Genomic DNA, 24,281 nt, shown 5'->3' with positions numbered 1-24,281 from the left:
TCTACGTATATGAATTATCTGATTTTCGAATATCTGGTTCTGGATTCTTCGAATGTCAGGATATTCTGATTCACCATATTATTGGTTCTTATTGGTCCTTCCTCAGGCATTTCTCTGGATTCTGCATTTCGTTACATCTGTGGACCATATGTTGACCCAACATATGTTGACCATATTTATATTTTTTTCATTCTGTGTGACAGCACTGTGATCGACCCTAACTTATTATTCGCCTGCGAGAGACACTGTAAATGTGAAACAATGACGCGACGCCATAGATTGAGTAAGGGGGCAGTTACACGTCATGTTAATACGTCAATTTAAATTGCTGATTTTTATAATAAATGTTGTTTTGAATTCATGGTGTGCAAAGAAATTTACCTGTGTGAAATCGTCTCTGCAAGTGCTACTGCGACGGGATCTGTTGCCTTTGAAACACTATAGACGTCGACGTTGCCTGGTTCCTCCCAGCGTAGAGATGTCAATCCATTAAATTAGGCACACACAGGTGATGTACTATGTAGATTTTCAGCGAAAATCTACAAAGGAAAAGAATATTTTATTCTTTACTTTGAGTTTCAATAAATTCACATAAATCGGTATGAATGTTTGAAACCTTCCCACCTGAAAAGATTCTGTGAGTTCTGGACTTTCGAAGTATTTATAACCATATGAAGTAAAAAAAAAAAAATAATAAAATGTCAAAATAGAATCTGTCCCTTCTTTTCTACATTTTATTCAATTCGATTACTGCGTATATTTATTCCCATTATTGTGCTTTAAGTAAATATATAGAAACAAAAGTGAAGACTTTTAATCACAGAATAATTGAACGATGTAACTTGACTTCTTCCTTCGGATCAGACTGATAAACTGCCGTAATTTGTGAGACAATTAATCTTGACGATTCATTGCTTCGACTTCCAAAACTGTCTGTCTTGTTTTTTGAAAGGAGCCACTGAAGTAATGCAGTTCCCTGATTTCATATAAGTCTGTCTCTGCCTGAACAACACAACCCAGATGGCAAGAAAAGATAAGCTTACGAACTGGCGGGTGAAACCTCCCCCCCCCCCTTTCCGTGCTCAGTTCGGCACGTCCCGCAGATGCGAGAAACACACGAGGAGGGTTGCATGTTGAAAAACGACAGCAGCACTGCAAGCGGAAAATCCTCGAACTTTCAGAAGGCGTGGGAACTAAATACCTGTATAAAGTTATATAATTTTTAGTGAAAATATTGTGCAAACGCTTGGAATTATCTATATAAATTCATGACACTAAGATCCACAATATTGAACCTAAATGGTATAGAATTTTAAAACTCGTCAAATGCCCCATTTAAAGCTGCTTTTCAGATCCCATTAATGCTGCTTTACTATTTTTTGTACGCCAAACTAGAACCCCAAATTGATTTTTTAGAATCTACATCACTTCCTGTATCCTACTAGAAAGGCCGTGCAGAGTATCACCGGAATTGGAAGCATATTATAGGAGATTTTGTCACTAGAAGGAGAAGCAGTTTTCAGCTGTTGAGAGAAACATACAGCCGAGGCTTAAGATGCAGCATCCCACTCCACGAACTCTCCCTCTGAGTGCCTAGACATAGAACACGGAGCAAGGAAACTTTTCACACTACAACTCCCAGGGTCTCACTCATACAACGATCACTATTCCATAGGCTACCGAATCAGTTCAATATCATCTCAAACCAAATAGATATATTCACTTCATATTCATCTTTTATCACCAACATAGAAAAAATTGTACATAAGTACAATTTGTTAAACTGATTTGTTTACCTTGGTACTGTCTTGGCTTGTTTATTTTGTTATCTTTTTTTGTGTGTTTTTAATCTTAGTCTATTGTTTGTTATTGTTGTTTCTTTCTGATTTAAAATGGCTTCTGCTGTACTGGAAATTTCAATAAATAAATAAATGAAATCTATGTGCAGTGTACATGTAGCCATTTCTTTATTTCAGAAGACTGATGTAGCAGAGACAGCAGCGAAAGCATCTTTAGAGTCAGTGGTGCAGGTCAAGGGCACTGTTTGCAGGAGACCCAAAGGGCAGGAAAATAAGGTGAGAGGCTGTTTACCATTCAATCAGGTTTTAACCCAACTTTACACTTATTTTCTGTAAAGTTCAATTTACGTGCATTGTGGCAACGGTGGTCACATTGCATCAGGTATCTTGTCAATGTGCTGATAGAGTTTGAGTGAAAAAGAATCGAAGTGGCAAAAGAAAAATGTTACAACCCTTTATCGAAAATAATTGATTGGAAACGGTGAATGGACTGGGTTAATGAGATTTAGGAAGATTTGTGTTATTTGCGCCTATTTTTAATAACGAAAAATTAATTTTAAGTCAGTTTCAGTCTTCCAATTATGAGAGTTTTTGATTGATGCATCTGTAATGCTTTTCGTTTCTACATGAAGTTGGTAAACCTTTTTCTTATCCCACAGTTGTCACCCAAATAATTCAAGAAGTCAAGTGTAAAAGAGCTCACAGCACTATGCTTCTGATAAATTTGGCTGGAAAATAAAGTTAATTGGTTCCAGTCTGTTTTTCCAAAACATGGCTGTACATGCAGCCTCATTGTCATCAACCACACATATTTACATGGTCGAAGATTGAAGTTTTTAAGTTGACTTCTAAATGGAATTATTTTTGAATGTTCTGGAAACTGTGGAGTATTCTAAATGTATAAGATTTTCTGAAATTTAGAGAATCTGCATTTTTGTTCGAAATGGAACATATTTTGTGAAGGTCCTTTAGTTTTATTGGATAATGCCTCATGTTGTGTTTGCATTACATTTTAAGCGATTTATAGGGCATTATTTTGTTGCCAATACAAATACTGATTTTGGTAAGCTTACTGATATTTGAACATTAACAATGCACATATTTCAGAATGTTCATCAGTGTTCGCACTGATCTGAATAACCTGAAAAGTCAGGGGAAATCAAGTGTTTTTGTACTTTTCCAGGATTTGGAAATGAAAATAAATTCCACGTTTCTCTTGAACCAGCTTTTTGGTATTAGATTTTTTATATACAAAAAGAGTATAGTTTATTTGGATAGTTTTGATTAAACTTTAATCTCGTGAATAGCAAAGCAGTTTAATACTTAAAAACATGGTTATTACACCCCTGTTTGACTGTAATCATATCTTCTGCATTTATTTTACAGAAAATGCCAACAGGCGACATTGAGGTGATTGCAAAGAAAGTTGATGTGATAGGTCCAGCGAGGAACCAACTGCCGTTCAACATTAGAGATTTTAATAAGGTATGTGATCTACATCATATAAAAATTGCTTTTTCTCATTTTTCAACACAGTTGCTTGAAAATCAATTGAGATACTGTATTTAGGTATCTGTGTAAACAGAATTTATTCTTAATTAAAATTGTATACCTGGTAATGAGTGTAAATTCGTGTCTAACTTTATTGTGTTCTGGGATTTTTTCTTTGTGTTAGACTTTGTCTACCCTACAATTTATTACCTTTAAAGGCTTAGATATCAAAATTATTGAAGCAAGCAGCACTTACGTAGTAGCCATTTCGATCTATTCTTGTATGTTACTCTGCAAAGGTTTGTCACATTTTTTCTTTATGTAATTTGAAATTCGTTTATAATTACAGTTGAGTTGATACTAATTCTGATTTATTAGTGTTGTAAAGTGTTAGTTCAGATTGTATCGCCGATTCCAGGCAATACTTGTCCTGAGTCTGTGTGTATTGCAGCTTCCGCAAAAATACCATGTGATTCTGGAAATAACCAAATTTACAATTTCTATTTTGTACCAGCATTGTGTTAAAAATGCATTTTGTCATTAAGCCTTTCCGGACGGGACTGGAATATCAAGTTTTCCCATGAGATGTTTTTTTTTTTCCCCAGCTTTTCAAAAGATCATATAAACAGAGTGTATTATGATTTAACGTTTTTTCTCAAATCTACAACTCTTCCTCTTTCCGCAGATATATAATATGTTACATTTTGTATAAATTTTCTCACATTTATGAAATTTATTTTGTAACAACTTTTTGAAATTAAAAAAATATGCCTCTGTGTAAAGGTTACTAGAAACATATTCTGAATATTTAATACAAAATTAATTCATGAAAATAATGTATAAACTTTCTATTAGGATCAAAATAATCACTAACTGAAAAATCTGAAGCGTAATGATCATAAGAATTCCTGCAATGTGAATGAAATTAAATGTTATTCCCATAGCATAAACAAAAGCGAAACTTAATTCAATATGAGTACAAGTAAAATTTAGAAACAAAGAAAACTTGACATGTAGTAGTTGAAATTTTAAAATTTTTTTTACAATCACGTGCATGAGATAAGTGATGAAATTATAGCTTGTCATTCATTTACAATGGTATTTCACGATTTGCAATGCCCATCGCTTGTCTGGTAAGGGTTAAATGAATTAATATTCAGATGTAATTTTTGGAATCTTTTAATGGTGATATAATTTCAATCTTACAGTGTTAAAGCAATAAAATTGGAGGCAATCAGCATCAGTAAAGTTATTTTCTTAAAGTTATTACCCCTGTTTATAATCTAATTTGAAGGTTTTTTTTTAACATTAGCTTATGATGATTAACTTTTCAGGCGAAGGAATCTCTTCGGATGAAGCACAGGTATTTGGATTTGCGGTTTCCTGAGATGCAGCACAACATGCGACTGCGGTCAAGGACTCTGATGAAGATGAGGGAGTTCTTGTGCAATGAATGTGGCTTTGTGGATGTTGAGACACCAACTTTGTTCAAGAGGACACCAGGGGTAAGTGTCTACAGTTTTAACAAGATAGGTGATGCAATTGAAATTGTAGATATTTTGAGTTTGTACGAGGGCGGTCCAGAAAATGATACATCGATCAAATTTACTATGTATGCATTGCACAGAATTTGATGATGATTAGCACTGAAGGTGCCCTGTAACCTGGTATGAAGGCATATGGGGAGGATGTGATCACCACCATGCTCTGGCTGCATTCCCCTCCTCTTTAAACTAAAAAATAATAAGATATAAGATTTCCATTCAAACTATATTCACCAGAGGTTTCAGGTGTGTTAAATGGGTAGTGAAATCATGAATATTCAGTTTTTTCATCTTAGTCCGAAATTTGTTTTTTTTTAATAGTCAGTAAAGTCAGTATTTTTTTTTGTTTCCATGACATCAGTTTGTGATTTTTAAAATATTTTTGTTAGTCTATTGTGACTTTCCAGTGGGATATTATTTTTCTTCAATTCTTATGAGTTAAGACAGCATTTCTTGAGTATTGGCTTCCTTTAAAGACAACACATGTTTTAATCTGATCACAGCCCTAACTTCACAAGTGGCGGCATTTTCAATTTTTTTGAACATTGTAAACACTCAGAGAAACAATAACTACAATGGCAGCACTACGAAACTTCGCACACACTGAGCGGACAGTCAACTGAAGTCGTTTGACCTAGAGCGGCGGCTATTCACGTCACTAGCGCTCCACACAGCGCGAATGGGTACTACTTTCCGGATGGCCCTCATAGATTGTAACTGATAGTTTCCAGTACTCGTACTACTGGTATCTGGTTTATTACTAATACATCTGTTGGTTCAGCCCTAATTTTATACCCTTTATAAGTAGTAATGTCCTTTTTGATGTACCCTGTATTTTATGTTTTTGTTGCGTACTTTATAATTTTTTGATTGTTTGATTGTTGATATTTCAGGGAGCCCAGGAATTTGTTGTCCCCACTCGATTCCCTTGCCAGTTTTATTCGTTGGTTCAGAGCCCCCAGCAGTTCAAGCAGATGCTTATGGTGGGAGGCATAGACCGCTACTTCCAAATAGCTCGATGCTACAGGGATGAAGGAGCCCGTCCAGATAGGCAGCCGGAGTTCACTCAGGTGCGTTGAATAAGTGTATTTGCTAGAAATAGGTTACATTTAGTGTGACATCACTAACTCCCCTTGTATTTAGTACTAAAGTGTTTACTCGGGGCAATAATTGGTTATGGTGGCATACGCAATAGATTGCAGGTTCAAATCCTGCAGTTGGCAGCCCTTGATGGATTTCTTTTTTGTAAGTAACATGAGGTATATGCAAGGACACACTTCCTTGACCTCCCTGTCACAAGTAATTGATGTTAACTAATACACACCATTAAATTAAATTGACTGACTAATCTAGTCATTAAAAGTATAATAATAAAATACTTATGTTTCGTGAATATCAGTTTTACAAAAGAACGACGTTTCGGGATCCAACTGTTCCCTTCTTCAGGTTCTCATTCTAGGCCAGTATGATCACTACATAGCCACGTCAATTAAGACAAGGATAGAGGAAATAGAGAAATCTGGATAAAAAGTTGATTCCATGCCAACTGGCCCCATACACGTAATTTTCCATGATCTATTCCTTTCCGTAAAAAAATTCACACACTAAACACGTTAAAAACGCCTTCACAATGACATGCTTGCCCTCACGACTTATTCAGCGAGTTGATATGGCTTCTCGCGGATTGCCGGAAGTTGCTCGGCCTTAGTCCCTGCCCACTTCCCCCCTCCTCCCATCCACCAACTACGTCATATCCATTTCAAAATCTCGAATCTCTAGAGCTGTGTCGATCACGGCCGGAGTGACTTGAAAGCCAATATTATCCTTACTTAAACATCTTGATCCTCATTTTGTCAACATTCCCATCGTCCCTATGTAATTTATTGCTCCTGTCCTTGCAAATGAAAGCAGCTTCATATACATTCCTACCCATTGGTTTATTTTCGATCCTAACTATCTCTCTTTTCTTAATTCCATGCCCTTCATCAATTACATGCTCAGACAACCCTGTTCTTGACTTCCCTTCCCTAATGGCCGTATCATGTTCTGCCCATCTTATTCTCATGCTCATATATGATCATACTGGCCTAGAATGAGAACCTGAAGAAGGGAACAGTTGGATCCCAAAACATCGTTCTTTCGTAAAACTGATACTCATGAAAAGTAAGTATTTTATATTATACTTTTAATATACTGAACGTGAGTAAGTTGCACATGCCTTGAATAGACTAGATTCAAATTATTCATGTTCACTAATTTTTAGTTTGATTTAACAGTTAACCTTTTTGACAGTCATTTGTTACACATTCTTCAAGGTGGTATTTGTTCCCACCCCTGATGGCATATCCGTGTGCCATGAGGTGATGTATACTAATAGTTTACTTTGGGAAAATACAAATGCAAAGTGAAATTTTAATCAGATATTGTTTACTCAGCTGCCTTCCATGGTGGAGTTTTCAGACGAACATCCTATGAAGCCAGATGTTCCAAGTTTGAATCTTGGGTAAGGTATGGGTATAACATTGTCCATGTCATCAGATCATCTTTCATACTCATTATTGCTGTATACGGTTTTTTTTTTTTTTAAAGTACATCCTGAACTGCATTTTTGAAGACTTGGCTCTGGCACTTTGACCCATAACCAGCAATCACATGGTGGGTTGTGTGTTGTCCCATGTTTGCCCATTTATAGCCTTAGCTTTTAATCTGGATATAGAACTTTAGTCCTCGGACGATAGCGTAGTTTTAGTATTTGTCTGAGTCAGTTTTAAAATGAATTTTTATGCATTGAGCCAGTTTTAAAATGAATTTTTATGCTTTTATAATGCCTCATCCTTGACTTGTTTTTGTTAGAGGCTTGTGCTCATATTAAGTGATGGTAGCAAATATATTAAGTGATGGTAGCAAATAGCCAATGTGCTGACTTGCCCATATTTTTAAAAAATAAACATTCTCAGTGTTGCAAGAGGTACAAAAGTGAAGTGTAAGTTTTTCCTAGGAATTTTCAAATCTCCATATATTGTTATTGTATTTGTTATTCAAGATCACTATATACCTCTTTTGCGTTGATCATAGCAGTGAGAATTAGCGATTACTAGGGCTAGAATTTTTATGACCTAAAAATAGCCAAAATATGCAAAATAAAATATGCTCTTATGACCTAAAATTGTACAAAATATGCACTATAATTTGAAAAATACGTCCTTATAACTGGGCTATTTCAAACATCAATATCTAACATATGCTGAGATATTTTCACATTATGTACTATTTTTAGTTCAATTTATGGGCCCCGAAGTTGCAATGCACAATGATTACTTTCTGCAAATTCTCAAATAAAAATGAAAAAGATTTTGCTGCAGTCGCAGTCCAAGAAAAAGAACCAAGTGTATATGGAAGTAAGAACGAATCCACTTTAACAATGACTATATTTCTTGAAAAAGCGAAAATATGCTGAATATGGCCGAAATTCGATCAATATATGATCTATCATGCAGAAATGGCCAAATATGCCAAAATATGACCTTTAAAAAGCACCTTAAATAAATTAATTTCTTCATAATATGAATTTTGATATGTTTATGGAACACATCACCCTTACCAAAAAAAAATATGCCAAGTTTTGAAAATCCTAGCCTTAGTAATTACCTAACAAATGTGAAATTCTCATGTTCTGCCCATGACTCTGAAACCAATAACCTTCACAGGCAAGATTATGAGGTGAACACTCAACATGATGAACCACTGAGGCAGCTCAATTTTTTTTTGTACTTCGTAAAGAAGACGCCCCTTGTCCTTAGCCTATAGGTTTGCCTGTTGCTATGTGTAAATAGATTTCCTTTTCTCTGTTTGACCCATATCCCCCTTTTCCAGCTAGATATAGAGATGTCCTTCGTAGACAGGGAAGGTGTCCTGACACTTGTTGAAGAGCTCTTGGTCCGCAGCTGGCCTCCAGATCTAGGAAAGCTATCGGCTCCATTTCCCAGAATGACCTACGAGCAAGCAATGGAGGATTATGGGTCTGACAAGCCTGACACGCGATTTTCCATGAAGGTGAGTGTTAAAAGATTCTTCTTGTTGAATTTATATCTTACAGGCAGGGTTCGTACTTACTTGGAAACGTCTGGGGAATGAAGTGTTTTGACTTGCCGCGATTTGGGATTCAAAATAAATTCCACTTTGTTTCTGTGTACTAGCTTCTTGATGGGAGTTCTTCTATATAATGTTTTTATATGATAAACATGTTTTCTCGGGCTATTGACCAGTCTCACCTTTTTATGGCTAATTATGGCTTAGATGTTGGCCTAAACATAGATCGGTTTATAGGTCTGATGTCAATAAGTGATAAAATGGAAAAATTACATGGGAAGATAGGAAGTTGGGTTACAAACATTGCTTCAATATTTATTTCTAGGTGAGTTTTGGAAAGGTTTCATAGCTTTCGAGAGCTGACGTCACTCTCGTCTTCAGGGTAGATGTGTAGTTCTGAGCGTCAACCAGATTCATATAAATTGGGTTGATGCTCAGTACTGTACTTCTACACTGAAGATGAGAGTGATGTTAGCTCTCGAAAAGAAAGAAACATTCCTGGTCGATAGCCTGAATATATTCATAATTCATCACCAGGAAAGCTTCAATACTTATTTCAATCTTTTTAATAGGTTTGTCTGGATCAAACTACATTGAATACCAATTGCTGTTTGACACTTAAATCTTGTTTTTTAGCATGTTAAAACACCATTGAATTATCTGGAAATTTATTTTAAAATTTACTCTAAAGCCTGGGGAAGACAGGGAATTTGTTCTGCGGAAATGAGTGGGAAATGTACTATTGCTTTTAGTGTGTGATTTGAAGGATACATTTTAACAGGCAAGTGGTACTATGCTGATGTAATGTAAATTTCAATCATTTCATGAGACTTAAACTCTTAATAATTCAGGACGTTGTCTACCACCCTAGAAAAGTAAAGAAAGCTACTTTTTTTTCTGGGAAAAGTCAAGAAAATGTACTTTTTTTTCTTCCTGAAAAAACACTCTTGTAGTCCAACTCTTACAGTAGATAATACTTAAAAGCCTGTAGGAACACTGAATGAATTTCCTGAAGCAGATGTTGCTCATCCAATGAGAAACAACTGAAAGAATGTTCCTTGCATCCAGAGCTTGTAGTTTCTGATCTCCATACTAAACACGTACCAACATGCCGTGAATGCATATTGGGGGATGTAGAGATAGGATCTTACACATTTATGTCTGCCATTTGTCGAAGTGTTGTGATCAGCACCATGCTCTGGTCAGGGTTGCCTCCAGGTTTCCATTAAGGTCTGGCCAAACCTACAGATTCACTCAATGCATGGGCATAGCTTGAAATATTTCCACCTGATATCCTCCACCCCAAGGAGTCAAACCTGAGTCTCATGCATGACAGTCAGATACCCTATTGACTGGATGACAAATAAAGGCAAGTCAGTAAGTAGGTCACAAACGTTAATTTTAAAAAAAATACTAAATACTGACTTGAAAACCGTTGTTATTTTAATCTCCACCAACATTTACACTTATCCCATCGCTTTTATCAGTCCCCAAGAGACCTGCTGCATAAGTCTTTGGGCTGCTGTCCCAGCCACAGTTGCACTTCACATTCAACATCTTCATCATCCATGAAACGTTTGCCGCCACCGTGCTCACTTTTTGGAAATTCAAATGATCATACATTATTGTTGTAGGCTAGAGCATGAGAACACACAATTTAAGTTGCTATGCTGTCTATCGCCACTCGTCTGTCAGCTCGGATCATCTCCTCCACGCTTACCATCTCCACGTACAGTCCTCGAATTCGGTTGTCATTTTTAAATTGAGTTGCCCATGAGTGCATCTGCTATCTAGCAACTGCTCACTGAATATTGAGCTGGATTGTGCTGCCACCTAATGACACCTTCAGAAACTACTCTCTACTATTTTCACCTATCCCAGATCAGTTTGTGGCCTATTTACTGACTTCCCCTCATATTATTAATTACAGAGAATTTATATAAATATAGCATCAATTCTTATGTAGTACCGTGTGGTTATAATTAAACTGATGGTGTTCAGAGTGGTACAGGATGGGCTGTAATCAGCGTAGGAGTCTGAAACTTCGTAGATATGCTAATGAAGTAATGCACTCGCGAATTATGCAAAAAAAAATGGTCCAATTAATGCCACCAGGTTAAAATATGGTGCGGTAAACAGTCAGAACATTGTATGGGTACAGGAAAAAGGCAGGAATGATCAAACACATGATAACAGTGATTCTGGCACGTTTATTAGGAACTATGGTTACAAGAACTGTTCAATATGGCCTCCCCATTCAGCAACATGCTGCATCCGTAACACGGCATGGTCGACAGTTGCTCGCAACATGTCTGGTGAAATCTGAGCAACATGTCGTTGTATGCTAGCCGTCAGATCAGGCAGAGACCGGATATGTCCCTGATAGACACAATCTTTTAAATATCCCCAAAACCAGAAGTCACATGGATTTAGGTCGGGCGATCTGGAAGGTTCGTGAAGGTTTCTTGCAGCAAATCTTTCACCTGGCGAGCGACATGTGGTGTTCCCCCATCTTGCATGAAAATAAATAGTGGTGTGGTCACAGTTCCGTTCTTGCAAAGCTGGAATCACGTGTTGCACAAGGAAGTCCCTATATTGTGTAGATGTCACTGTACACCTAACAGGCCCTCGAGGTGTCATCTCCTCGAAGGAAAATGGACCAAGAATGAAGGAGCTAGTGAACCCACACCAAACAGTCACGTAAACTGAGTGCAATGGTTGTTCCTGCACAACATGTGGATAAGTGGAACCCCATATGCAACAGTTCTGTATATTCACTGCGCCGTCCAGAGTAAAATGCACCTCGTCAGTCCACATAATATTCCCCAACCACATGTCATCCACTTCCATGCGTGCCAAAAACTGATGGGCATACTCACGGCATTGTGGAATATCTTTGGGTTTCAATTGGTGCACAGTATGAATCTTGTAGGGATACCAGTGTAAAATGCACCACAAAACCTTGCGAACTGTTGACCAGAGGAGAGAATTCACGTGCCACAGCTCTAGCACTGGTTGCAGAATTTGAGGCACGTGTTGCACGGTCAGCTACAGCAACTTCGTCCACAACTTCCATGGGGATGGGCCGCCTTCCTCTCCCTGGTGTGACCCAATTCACCTGTTTCCTTGAATTTCTTCATCATGTTCTTCAGCACATTAATTGACATGGGTCCTCTTCTCAGCCCTTTCTGTTGGCGATATTCCCTCAATGCAGCGTTGCTATTGATCCCATTCTGGTAAAACAACTTCACTAGCAGTGCACAGTGTCTCTTCGCAATAGCCATTGTGTTTTACATGGAAAAATTCAACCTTTTTAATTTTCAATGAACATTCACATCACAAAAGGAATCATCAACAAGCATCACCAACAACAACCAGGGAGCTCACACAATGGTTAGGCAATGCCACCAACATCGGAATAACATACTGACATCAGAGTTACGGAAAATTCCACGTTCTGACTGCTTACAGTGCCATATTTTAACCTGGGGACGAGAATTGGAACTTTTTTTCTTCCATAATTCGCGAGCACATTACTTCATTAGCATATCTACGAGGTTTCAGACTCCTACGTTCATTACAGCCCATGCTGTACCACTCTGAACACCATCAGTTTAATTATGACCACCTGGTATCTAATTTTGAAAATAATCTGTATATTGTTTATAATTATCAGAAAGTTTACTGACAAAATAATCACCATTATTTATTTTTCTATTATTATGTATTGAAGTTCTTAATGGAATATGTGCATCATCCCAATCTCTTTTTATTTTATGAATGTGTTACGCATGAAATTAAATTGATTGGTGTATTGAATTTGTTATTAATACTTTTGTAACACTATTAATTTGATGTTCTTTCAGTTACAAGACATTTCAGAAAAATGGCAGCAGAATTCTGGAATCAATTTAGACAGCCATTCCACAGCAAGGGCCATAGTTGTTCCACAAGGAAGAGTAAGTAAGTTAATCTTCCTGTGATATTTTTCTATTAAGCTGTGTGTAATTTTTTTTCTTTCTCTCAAATAGTTACTATGAAAATATAATATTTGCCATTCACATATATGTATGCATGAGCGTGTGTGTGTGTGTCTTCTTCTCCCTCCCCCCCCCCCACACACACACTGCAATTCCACTGTTGTTCCAACTTAGAAAAAAACAGGCAGATGCAATAATGAAAAAGATTGCAGTATTGAGGACAACCATCTTTTGATGCAGTAAACCGATTTAATTAATTATTTTCACTTCAATATTTTTGATCAAAAAAATAGTTCTCATTTTTTTAAAAATTAAGACCATTTAATTGCATTTTTGATGCCATTTGTATATTTAGGTGCATATTATATGAATTCATAAATTATCCAATTAAATTTGACTTAATTTTTGCATCTGTAACTGTCGAAATATGCAAGTTTTGTATGCTATGTCATCTAGTGATGTTGCAGGAAACAAAAAAAGGTGATTATTTAATGTTATAAAAATTGAGTCATGAAATTTATCCTGAATTTTATATTTGTATTATTTTAATGTTGCCTTTCTGCCACTTTTGGCTAATCACAAGAATAGTTTTTAGTTTTTACATCTGCAATAGAGCAAAATAGCAATCGGGCTGCATGTGGAATGATGATAAACAAATAGACATTAGAATCCTACGTTTATTATTTTAGTTACAAGAATAAAAATGTGGAACACGTGCATACCAAGAAGTATATAAGACACTTTAATATTCATAATATTTTTTTCCCAGAGTTGTTAAAAAAAAAATTGTAAACAAACTGTGAAGCACAATTTTTTTTTTTTTATTGTAAATCTTCAGAGATTCTAGTGAGAAGGCTGTGCCTGCTTAGCCTGACACAGTTTCTTGATGTCTGGTTGTGCACTTGAAACTTTCAAGCAGAGATTCCGCTAAAAATTTAGTTTTATTATAGGTTTCGAACGAGTATTTTATTTCAAAACGAATGAAACTAAGATAAGTGTGTTTCTGACAAAATCAGCCTTATTTTCCTGTTGTGTGTTAAAGCTATGGAGTCTGAAACAATGAAGTCTGCTCTACACACCTGCAGCAAAAATGTTGTTGTGTGGCTATTCTCGACATTTCTCTTCGGAGCTGATCGCATACCTCTTCAAGTCGTTCATGTACCCCTGGGGGTACACATACCACAGTTTGAGAACTACTGTCCTAGAACATTGAGCCAAATCTTCATGTGATTTGCTTTCTCTGTTGTCTAGATATCGGCATTCGTTTTGTGTCACTCTAAGTCTATATGTGAAGATTCACTTAAATGCTCTAGAATAAATTCTAAACAGATATAATTTTCATAATATGGATTTTTCAATTGCAGAGAAATTTTGCAGGCCAAAAGCCCAGCACAGCCTAAAATTAGGTGTTTTTTAAAGTTTTTTTTTTTCCATGTTAGGAGAAGGGTACAAATAGCCTCAGTGTATCAACCATGATGATTTCTGATAATCAATCAATCATTTTATCACTACCCAAGATTCCATTTCCAACTTGAATGTTGCTTTTTTGAATTTTAAAGAACTCCTTATGCCATGTCCTGGAACAGTTGTGGTAAAACCTAACCTACTAAACTTGGTTTTCAGGCTACAAGGTAAGTTGGATTTTAGCATGGGTCCATCAACCTCTCCTAGAAATCGACATTGTTCATTTCAAGTTGCAAAAACAGAAAGTGGTATTTTTAACCTAAAGAATTTTTGGTTCCAAAATTCCAAAAATTATAGATTTATGTGGAGATCACACAGCATAAACGTTGAGTAAAATTTCCTCCTAACTTCTTAAACCTTGTTGTGAACGAGGTGTGTAAAAGTTAACAACAAAATACAATAACTATGAATTTAGTATGCTAACTGTATGAAATGTTAAAAAGTAATGGAAAGTGGTTTTGGATCGAGTAGCAATGTCTTCCCAATCATGTAATAATAATAATTTCATAGGAAGTTTATAACCATGTAATAATAATTATTGTTATAATTATTTCTCTTATTCAACTTTTATGGACTATCTTTTCATCAATTTCATCTAATTGTCATTCACATCCAATGTTATGATTAGCCTGCAGATGAAAAAAAGTTCTGTAAAATATAAGTAAAACAAATACTTATCTTCTTTTGTAGGTTCACTTCACCAACAAGATGCAATCAAAATATGCTGATGTAGCACGGAAGATGCATCCAAAGGCCCTCTTAGGAGTGGTGCAGGTGCTCACAGATAATCAGTGGAAAACCTCATCCGAAAAGCTCTTCCAGCCAGCCATGCTCTCTGCACTCAGCGAGAAGTTGAGGCTGAAGCCAGACGACCTAGTGTTCATTGCAGTGGGATCAAAGGATGATGCTGTAAGTACCATTCAAGCAAGAAGATCTGCTCTAAAATATTTACTAGCTTGCTCTACAGTGCGAGGATGAAACCGATAATATTGTTGATTCATTGCAGATGAAACAAGCATAAAAGTTCTAAGTAGCATTGTTGTAGTCGAGACCATTGTTGCACGTGGGGTGTAAGGGATGACCCTTTGTGAAGACATCCAAATGTCAACCTCTCTCCTAACAGTTGGGCTGAAAAGTTCGTAGGCTAACATAGTAAAAAATATTTTTTTGACAAAATTCGATTTTATTATTCAATATAGTTGCCTTTGAGGGCGATACAACGATTATAGCGGTCATACAATTTTTCGATGCCATTTTTATAGTACGATTTCTCTTTAGCCTCAAAATAGGCCTCAGTTTCGGCGATTACCTCTTCATCAGTGCTAAATTTCTTTCCAGCGAGCATTCTTTTAAGGTCTGCAAACAGGAAAAAGTCACTGGGGGCCAGATCTGGAGAATATGGTGGATGGGGAAGCAATTCGTAGTCTAATTCATATAATTTTGCCATCGTTTTCATTGATTTGTGACACGGTGCATTGTCTTGATGAAACAGCACTTTTTTCTTCTTCAAATGGGGCCGTTTTTTTCATGATTTCATCCTTTAAACGCTCCAACAACGCTATGTAATAATCGCTGTTGATGGTCTGGCCCTTTTTGAGGTAATCGATGAATATAATACCATGCGCATCCCAGAATACTGATGCCATAACCTTGCCAGCCGACTGTTGCGTCTTTCCACGCTTTGGATTCGGTTCATCACGTGCAGTCCACTCGGCTGACTGTCGATTGGACTCTGGAGTGTAGTTATGGAGCCATGTTTCATCCATTGTAATATATCGACGGAAGAATTCGTGTTTATTACGGTTGAATATCGCTAAACATTGCTCCGAATCATCAAAACGTTGTTGCTTTTGATCGATTGTGAGCACGCGCGGCACCCATTTTGCACACAGCTTTCGCATGTTCAAATATTCATGCACAATATGTCCAACACGTTCCTTTGATATTTTTAAAGTCTCAGCTATCTCGATCAACTTCACTTTACGATCATTTAAAATTATTTTGTGGACTTTTTTTATGTTTTCGTGGGTAACAGCCTCTTTGGGGCGTCCACTGCGTGCATCGTCTTCGATGCTCATTTCGCCTCGTTTAAATTTAGCAAACCACTTCTCAACGGTTGATTTTCCTGGTGCAGAGTCCGAATAATGTTTATCAAGCCAAGCCTTGGCTTCAACAGTATTTTTTTCGCCAAAAAGCAATGCTGAACGCACAGTCAGTATAATCTCTTGTAGGGCTCATGTTGTGTCGTCCATTGTGAGCAGGGTGTATAAAAATCTTCTTCTTCCTCTTTCCCCTTTTGCCTCATAGCATCGGGGTTTTCTCATTTCCTCGATTATTTCTACTTCTTTCCATTTAATGTTTTGATATTCCAGGTTCTGATTCTCGTTTCCTTATTCTTGCATTATCGTCTTTGTAAGATCTGTCTGGGGTTTCCGAGGCATTCATTTCTTCTCTGAATCATCACCTACCCCTATGCTGGTAATTAGCCCAGTGATTGGGGGCCTTTTGGTTGTTTAGTCCTTTCTGACTCAATGCCATGGCTGGTTTTCTGTTTGGGTTTTCTCCCTTAGTCTTCTGAGGATCCCTCCTCGCCACTAGACAGTGGTTTTCCCAATTTTAACTACTTGGGAATGTAGTGCCCTTTCCGCCATCTGCGCCGTACTGAAGGACTCCTTCTCCGCCGCATCTGCCGTTGGGATCTTCGCTGTTAACCTGGCAATGGCCCTTACAAGTTGCTACCATCTGGAGCCAGATGGACCAAGGTTTTTTAGAGAGGTGTTTCTCCTCTGGGTTTCTCCGCCGTTGAGATGACCATCCATCTTCTTCCGCCTTTGGAGCCGTTAACCAGCTCGGGGGGCCGCGATAAGAAGCGGTGTGCAATCAAAATGCAGAAGGGCAGAACGTGACCAAATTCTGTCTCCTCGTTGGCTGCCATGTGGCTGGGGGTTTTCTGCGTTGCCACGTTCGCACAAACAGGCTGACAGACTAATCAGCTGTAGCCAAGCTCGGGGAAAATAAAATGTCACGTGAAATTAAGCACGTACGTATCAGTATGCTAATATATGTTATTTCCGTCGTAAAGTGATAAATTAACAAATCTAGAAGTTTGAATCTGAATTTTCTTGTAGGTTAACGTTAACTTCCCATGTGAATTTTACTTTCTGGCAAGCATGAAATTAACCTTTAACCTTACCAGTTAAAAATTCTACAGAACACTCCATTTCCAGTCACAGATAACGAACATTCACAAGTCACTACTCTCGGCACATTAGGCAAAGGAAGAATGACAGCAGAGATTGTGCATGCCCAGATCAAATCCAGGCTTGCCTCACATCCTATCAAAACATGTCTCTGAATATTCTGCTGTGCATGACTCACATCTACTTCAACGAATGTATTTTCTTGAAGGAAGAAAAAATATGTGGAAAATAAGAGAAACAAAAAAATAATATCTTCCACCAACTTTGACCCTCCAAAAAAAATAGCCTACTTTCAGCGGAGTGCCCAATGAAGGGTTGGTGGGGGTAATAACCCAATACCTTTGCCCTAGTATTCCATAAACAATTGCGTCAAAGGCAGGATAATGTGGCAAAAACAGGGCTGTATACTAAAAATGTATATGTAACCCCCTCCCCTCCCTTTCGAAATTCCTGGGCATGCCACTGCCTATCTTAAGCTGCATGTACTGCTACATTTAAAAAATGTTGTTGAAGCTCAGTTTTGGAGCTGACAATACCAACTGGTCATGAGTAACTAATAAATCAAACCTTTTGCAAAGAGATTTCGCAGATTTTCAATTGTCATACCTTTTAATTTCAATTTCTGGTAAGTCAAGTATTAAATAAAACCTTATGTTTTAAGTATGGGATGTAGTTTAACCTTACTTTGCAACATCAGAAATTAGGTGACATACGTTACCTCATATTGACCAAAACGAGTTGAATCTAAAAGTTGAGATTTTTACTGAGAGTTAGGTTCATGCAGGGCTTCCTTTGTGCCAAATTTCAGAATTTTTCAAGAACCCATCTGAGATATTTAACTACGAAAACTGTCAAAATTCAATGAACAGCCATGTTTGAGCCCATGCTATAAAAAAGGGTGGCATTTCTAAGCACTAATATTGTATTTACAGACACCTTGCAGGCAGGTCTACACATGAAACATCAAGCCTTAGACTAAATCCCTTCATTGAAAAAATCAGGCTCAAAAATCCATTTTTTTAACTATTGTCACCCCAGTTTCCACCCTAATTTTCATACTTACGATGCAATTTTAAGCAAAACATACTTGAATATCATAGAAAGTATACTTCATTACCTACAAAATGTATTTTGTCTCAGGTCTCTAGCTGTAATGGTTTTTGAGATATTAAGGTTTCTGTATACTGCTACATGAGCAAAAAAAAAAGCCATGCGCCATGTTGGAAAAATGGCTGCCCCAGGAGAACTAAAGACAATAATTTTTTTTGAACATTGGTTTTTACATCTAGAAACATGTGCAAACATATGTACTAAAAATGAAATTTTTCTAAAATGGTCATGCAACCAATTATTTTAAAATTGGTTGATTTGACATGGAATGACCCAAAATGGTATAAAAATTTTCCTCAATTTTAGTTTCCTTCATTTTAAATTTTTTTCACCTTCGTCCCCTGAAAAACGTAAAATCAAGGTTTCACTGTAATAATTATTATTGTACGGAAAGAGTAGCCTAATTAAGCTGTTTGTACAGTCACGGACACTTCTGAGTTGTAACAATCCCATTAACTATCAATGTGATCCTTACAACCCAGAAGTGTCCGTGACTGTACATGATCAAATGAACCTCAATAGAAGTGACTTCAGAACAAATTTGTTCTCCTTGGATTCAAGGTTAATGTTCAAGAGTTCATGTATTTAGTGTAGTTTATGTTGTGTGTGTGTGTAGATTATGTAAGCACAAGCCATGCAATCTGTGTACATTTAGACTTACAGTGTGTGGTTCAATGTGACTTCGAACATGTTGACACTGCTTTGTAGCTAAATTCATGGCCATAACTTGGGACCTAACATTTGGGTTAGGGTAAAGAATCAAACAAGTTTTCTGTTCCAGCATCCAGGACTGTTTTTTGTAATAAATATTACATTTGCAAAAATCATAAACAGTACTCATTACTTTTATTCTCGGATCCGGGGAGCTTAGCAAAAGTACCCTTAACTTGTAAATTTTAGCCTATGGCTCAGTTGAAATGTAATCCTTTGTGTGCTAGAATTGATCTGTAATAGCTTTTTGTCCATCTTTCAGTTGTCGTTGCTAGGAAGACTGAGGGTTGATTATGTAGACCACATGGAATCAAAGGGCGAAGCAGTGCGAGAACTTGGCTTCAATTTTTTGTGGGTGCTTGATTTCCCTCTGTTCTTGCCTGGAGATGCTGGGAAGTTGGAGTCTGCTCACCATCCCTTCACGAGCCTACACCCCGAGGATATGCACCTGCTGCAAGAGGAACCCTTGAATGTGAGTTGACAACCCTTCCGGGATAAACATACTTAAACCCTTTCCACTCAGAATAAAAATACTATATCTGCCCCTACCTCTTCAGCTTGGAAAATTTCATGCATTTTTTAAAGGTTTCATCAATTATCAATTCAGTTCATTTCTGTTGGTGTATGTCTGTGTGTATTTGACTGTAATGATTATTTAATGGTGTGTAAGTGGTGACCCTTTCCATAGACATCAAAATGTCACTCTACCTTCCATCTAGTGCACCCTGGCCTGCAATTTGCAGACTAGCGAGCTCGCCAGGCTCAGGCATCTGGACTCACAGGTAGTATAATCCTCTGTGAAGCTTGTGTTGTGTCAGCCCTATATTTTTGTGCTCGTCCCTTCATGCATCTCATCTCACCAGTCATCCTTATCTTCACGATTAACCAAAAGTAGCAGAAAAGAGAAATAAAATAAACTAAATTAATCAATCAATTAATGTTACATTTGATTCAAAGCTTGTGGTAATTGCACCCTCATTGTAGCCAAAATAAACTAGGATTGTTGTTTTGTGTACAGGTCCGAGGGCTGCATTATGACCTAGTCTTGAATGGATCGGAAATAGCTGGCGGTTCCATCAGAATACACGACCCAGCCCTTCAGCATTGCATCATCCAGGATGTTTTGAAGGAAGATGCATCACAGCTGCAGCACTTAATCGAGGCATTGGGAAGTGGCTGCCCACCTCATGGAGGGATCGCTGTTGGTAAGTGCTTGTTTAGTTTCATATTAGGGGAAGAGGGTCGTGTTTCTCTACCACTGGACTGCAGACAGGTACTGGGCTTGGCACCAATTATACCCCCTGAGTGGTTCTCATGAAAATTGTCATTTTACTTCAAGCAGCAATGTCCATTAACAAATATTTTAAGTGGAAATATTCTGATTAATTGGAATTATTGTGTGTTCAAAAATGCAACCAAATTAATTTAATGAAGTTGGCCTGACGAAGCTACCATGATTTTGTTAGACCAGTGGTTGACAACTAATTTAAACCTAATTCTATGTCTGTCAATAAAACCCAGACATAATCGAACTCTTACTTTTATCCTTATGCCATAATGTGTTTATTAATATTTAATTTCGCTAATGTGTAAAGTTTTTTTTAAAAAAAAAAATAGAATGGGGTCAGGGCATCGACTTTTAGAAAACTAATGTAACAGACTGCAGTCTCACTAAGTTTGAGAATCACTGTTGTAGAGGCACCAAATTCACATACACTGACTATACAGTCTGTTGAACAATTGTAGGCTCATTGAATGTTTCAATTCCAACTGTGCTTGATGTGAAATTTTTGACTCCACTTCCCATCTACCCCTCAAAAAGAGCACTTTGTGCACAGGTAGATCTAATCAGAACTGAACCTAGAGAATAAAGCAAGATCTAAACTCTGAAATGGTAATAGAGCATATCCTAGAATATAAATGTATGTTTCTTGTTTGTATGACAATATTGCATAGTAATCTGTGTACTATATTTGTAGGTATTGACCGTCTACTGGCTATAATGTGTGGTTCCCAAAGCATACGAGATGTGATTGCGTTTCCGAAAGGCTTCGATGGGAAGGATCCAATGTCGGGAGCTCCAGTTCCTATATCAGAAGAGGAGAAGAGGCTGTATCATATAGAGTGCGTGAATCCCGAAAGTGAAGAACGGAAAGATCAGGTTTCTTCATCAAGCTGATATTTCACTTTCATGTAGAATTGATAGAACTCACATCATTTGTATATAAGGGTATGCACATGATAATAAAAAGTATTTCACTTGTAAAGCGTTGTGTAGTTTGGGATATGTTGTGAGTGTGTAGATTCCCATATTTTTTTTTTGGAACTAGTAAGGCCCACTTTAGATGGAAGCATTTGCTTTAACATTTTCGCTAGTATAAGTGCTTCCAGACTCTACTTTACACGAAAGCATTTTACATAACATTCTGGTTAGCATTTGTGGCTGCAATGTGAAGCATTCAGAGAACGTTAGATAATATATTACAGCACAAAATGCATATGAGTTTCACGGTTTTTATTTAATAACTAATAAATTTAAAGAGGGAGAGATGTAATTTAAGAGAGGGGGAAATGGTTATTTAATTGACAAAATAATATTGTGTATACAAACTGAAACTGTACACATTTTTTGTAATGTTTCAATCTCACCTACTGTATATAGTGAGATATTTCTCTCCATGAACCAGTGCCCAGTGTTTACTACTGAATCAACTAATTTCTTCTTCCATCTATGTACTGTATGTTCTACTGATTTGTACCTAACACCTCTTTATAGGAAACACTATACTTCTCAGCTGCCATTACATATGCACTTGTGACCTAGAGCTTGCTTCTGATTGGTAGAGGCACATATTTTTGGTAAATAAAATAGCAAAATTTCGGTACCAAAACAATCTCGGGGTACAAAAGCAGTAAATAAAATAAAATTTTCCTGTTATAGCAGTGAAAAAGTGGTATATAAAATGACATTTTGGTTTTAAAAATGTGAATATATTCCAAAATTTGATGTAAAAATTGCACTTGCTACACAAAATCAACATAATCCTTCTAATAGCACATTTATGTTCTTACCAGAATATATTGTTTATTCCTGTTTAAAGGGGTCCATTTTTGCTTCTCAAATATTTATTTTCCATGGATTGCATACCTCACAGGATAATCCTGACTTCACAAAGTGTCACGTTAGTAAATAAACTCTAAATTTCGTGTTTAAGAGTCTATTTTGCATTTCATTTCGCATCATTTCGTGACAAAACAGAGTATGAAAAAGCACCTCGCACCTTTCTGAAACATGAAAAATTAACATTACAATGCGTTATTTCACATTTTGTTTTTTCTACTGATGTTCTACTGATTGGTTATCCTATGCGAAAAGCTAAGGAAATTAGGACCGATTCTGTCTAGTGTGCTATGGCATCAAAATGCTATAAGATTTCTTCACTTTCCACTGTAAAATTTTATCATGGCAGAAATGAAAAATGCCAAGGATAATGCTTTCATTTAAGTGGACCTAACTCTTAATTTTCGTCATGGTGTTGGAGAAACGCACTAACTATGAGGTTTTTAGAGCCAACGCATTAAGAGTTTATTCATTAAATTATTCCCAGCCTCCGTAATAGTAGTTAGCACAGCATGCTATAAAATCTGGTTATGTCATTGTTTTTGTCCTATCATCTGTGTTATCAGTTCATCATTTATCCTTGTAAACATCATAAGGCAGCTTCTACACTGAACTGAAAAGCAACAAGCAATACATGTTACTTGGAAATGAACCTTTGGAAATAAGTATAACATTGAATGATCAAAAATTATGGATACTTGGTATTTGTGAATATACAAGGGATGATCGAGAAAAAAAATACAAAGCCTACAAATTCCAATTCAAGCAAAATTGCATGCAAGGACACTTCATACACTACTTCTCAACATAGTCCTTTCCCGGTTTGGGCATTTATTCCAGCACGAGGTCCTCTGAGATGCTGCATCAAAGAGCGAAGAGATGGTAATCACTCAGAGCAAGCTCCGGGAAGTATGCTGGATGATAATGCACATGCCACCGAAAACTCACCAGGCCAGGATGTAAGAATGCCAGGACGTAAGGGTTGAGCCTGCAGTCTCAGGTTTCCTGCTCTTATCTACTGTTAGCTACGCTAACTAGTCTCCCACTTCAGTTGTTTTTTTCAGTAGGATTTTGTCTTCCATTTTGAAACATACCATTTGTACCCTCTCCCTTGACTTTAATCACAAAAACAAATAATACTTCATTGTTATTACACAGTGCAAGTTGGTAGTGGAAGTCCAACAAGGGTGCCAAGTCTGGAATGTATTTTGGTTGTATGTGGGCCATGTTGTGCGAGCTGCCATGCAGGCACATACTGCTCAATCGTCACAAGACCCATGTAGGAGTTTTGCTAAGGAACCATTTTCTGTCCCAAAATAAGATTCCCTGATGTACATACTTTTCCATGCACTTAGAATGAAATTCCTGAATATATACAAAACTTTAAAATACAAAGAAGACAGTCTTGGAATATAAAATTTAATAACTGTCACTGTTAACCTTTAGCTAAGAATGTATAACTGGAAAGAAAATCATAAATAAAATACTTCTCCCACCTTCTTCGAGTGACATGTTCAGGCATACAACTGGTGAAGATAACACAGCCGTCCAGTGTGCACAAGTCCTTTTTTTATCTTGCCGTAAACATCACATACTCTTGTGAATCTCCCCATTTGTTTATTTAGCATGCTTCCGTAATATAGTGGTTGCACAAGTACATGCCATGCTAATTTACACTAGTGGAATTTGAGCACAACTAAATTTTCCACAATGGAGCAGTTAACATGAGGAAGTGTGTTTCATTTTTCAGTATTGTGCACATTGGTTAAATC

At 37.0% G+C, this 24,281-nt stretch overlaps 1 protein-coding gene across 2 annotated transcripts in view; it reads left to right on the top strand.

Moving 5' to 3' along the window:
* AspRS-m (aspartyl-tRNA synthetase, mitochondrial) overlaps nt 1–21,618 on the top strand; it is a 43,861-nt gene extending 22,243 nt beyond the window's left edge. For both annotated transcript variants that reach the window (XM_083144405.1, XM_083144406.1), the window contains 10 exons: nt 1,977–2,075; nt 3,186–3,284; nt 4,625–4,795; nt 5,728–5,904; nt 8,708–8,887; nt 12,790–12,882; nt 15,058–15,276; nt 19,651–19,860; nt 20,407–20,593; nt 21,368–21,618. In XM_083144405.1, the coding sequence (XP_083000531.1) occupies nt 1,977–2,075; nt 3,186–3,284; nt 4,625–4,795; nt 5,728–5,904; nt 8,708–8,887; nt 12,790–12,882; nt 15,058–15,276; nt 19,651–19,860; nt 20,407–20,593; nt 21,368–21,567 (1,635 nt within the window). In that variant the 3' untranslated portion in view covers nt 21,568–21,618. The remainder of the gene's footprint in view (nt 1–1,976; nt 2,076–3,185; nt 3,285–4,624; nt 4,796–5,727; nt 5,905–8,707; nt 8,888–12,789; nt 12,883–15,057; nt 15,277–19,650; nt 19,861–20,406; nt 20,594–21,367) is intronic.
* The last annotated feature ends 2,663 nt before the right edge of the window (nt 21,619–24,281 follow it).

This window comes from Lepisma saccharinum, chromosome 23, assembly GCF_977018435.1.
Source record: "Lepisma saccharinum chromosome 23, izLepSacc3.1, whole genome shotgun sequence".
Lineage (NCBI taxonomy): Eukaryota > Metazoa > Arthropoda > Insecta > Zygentoma > Lepismatidae > Lepisma > Lepisma saccharinum.
This window is presented reverse-complemented; position numbering and strand designations above follow the sequence as displayed.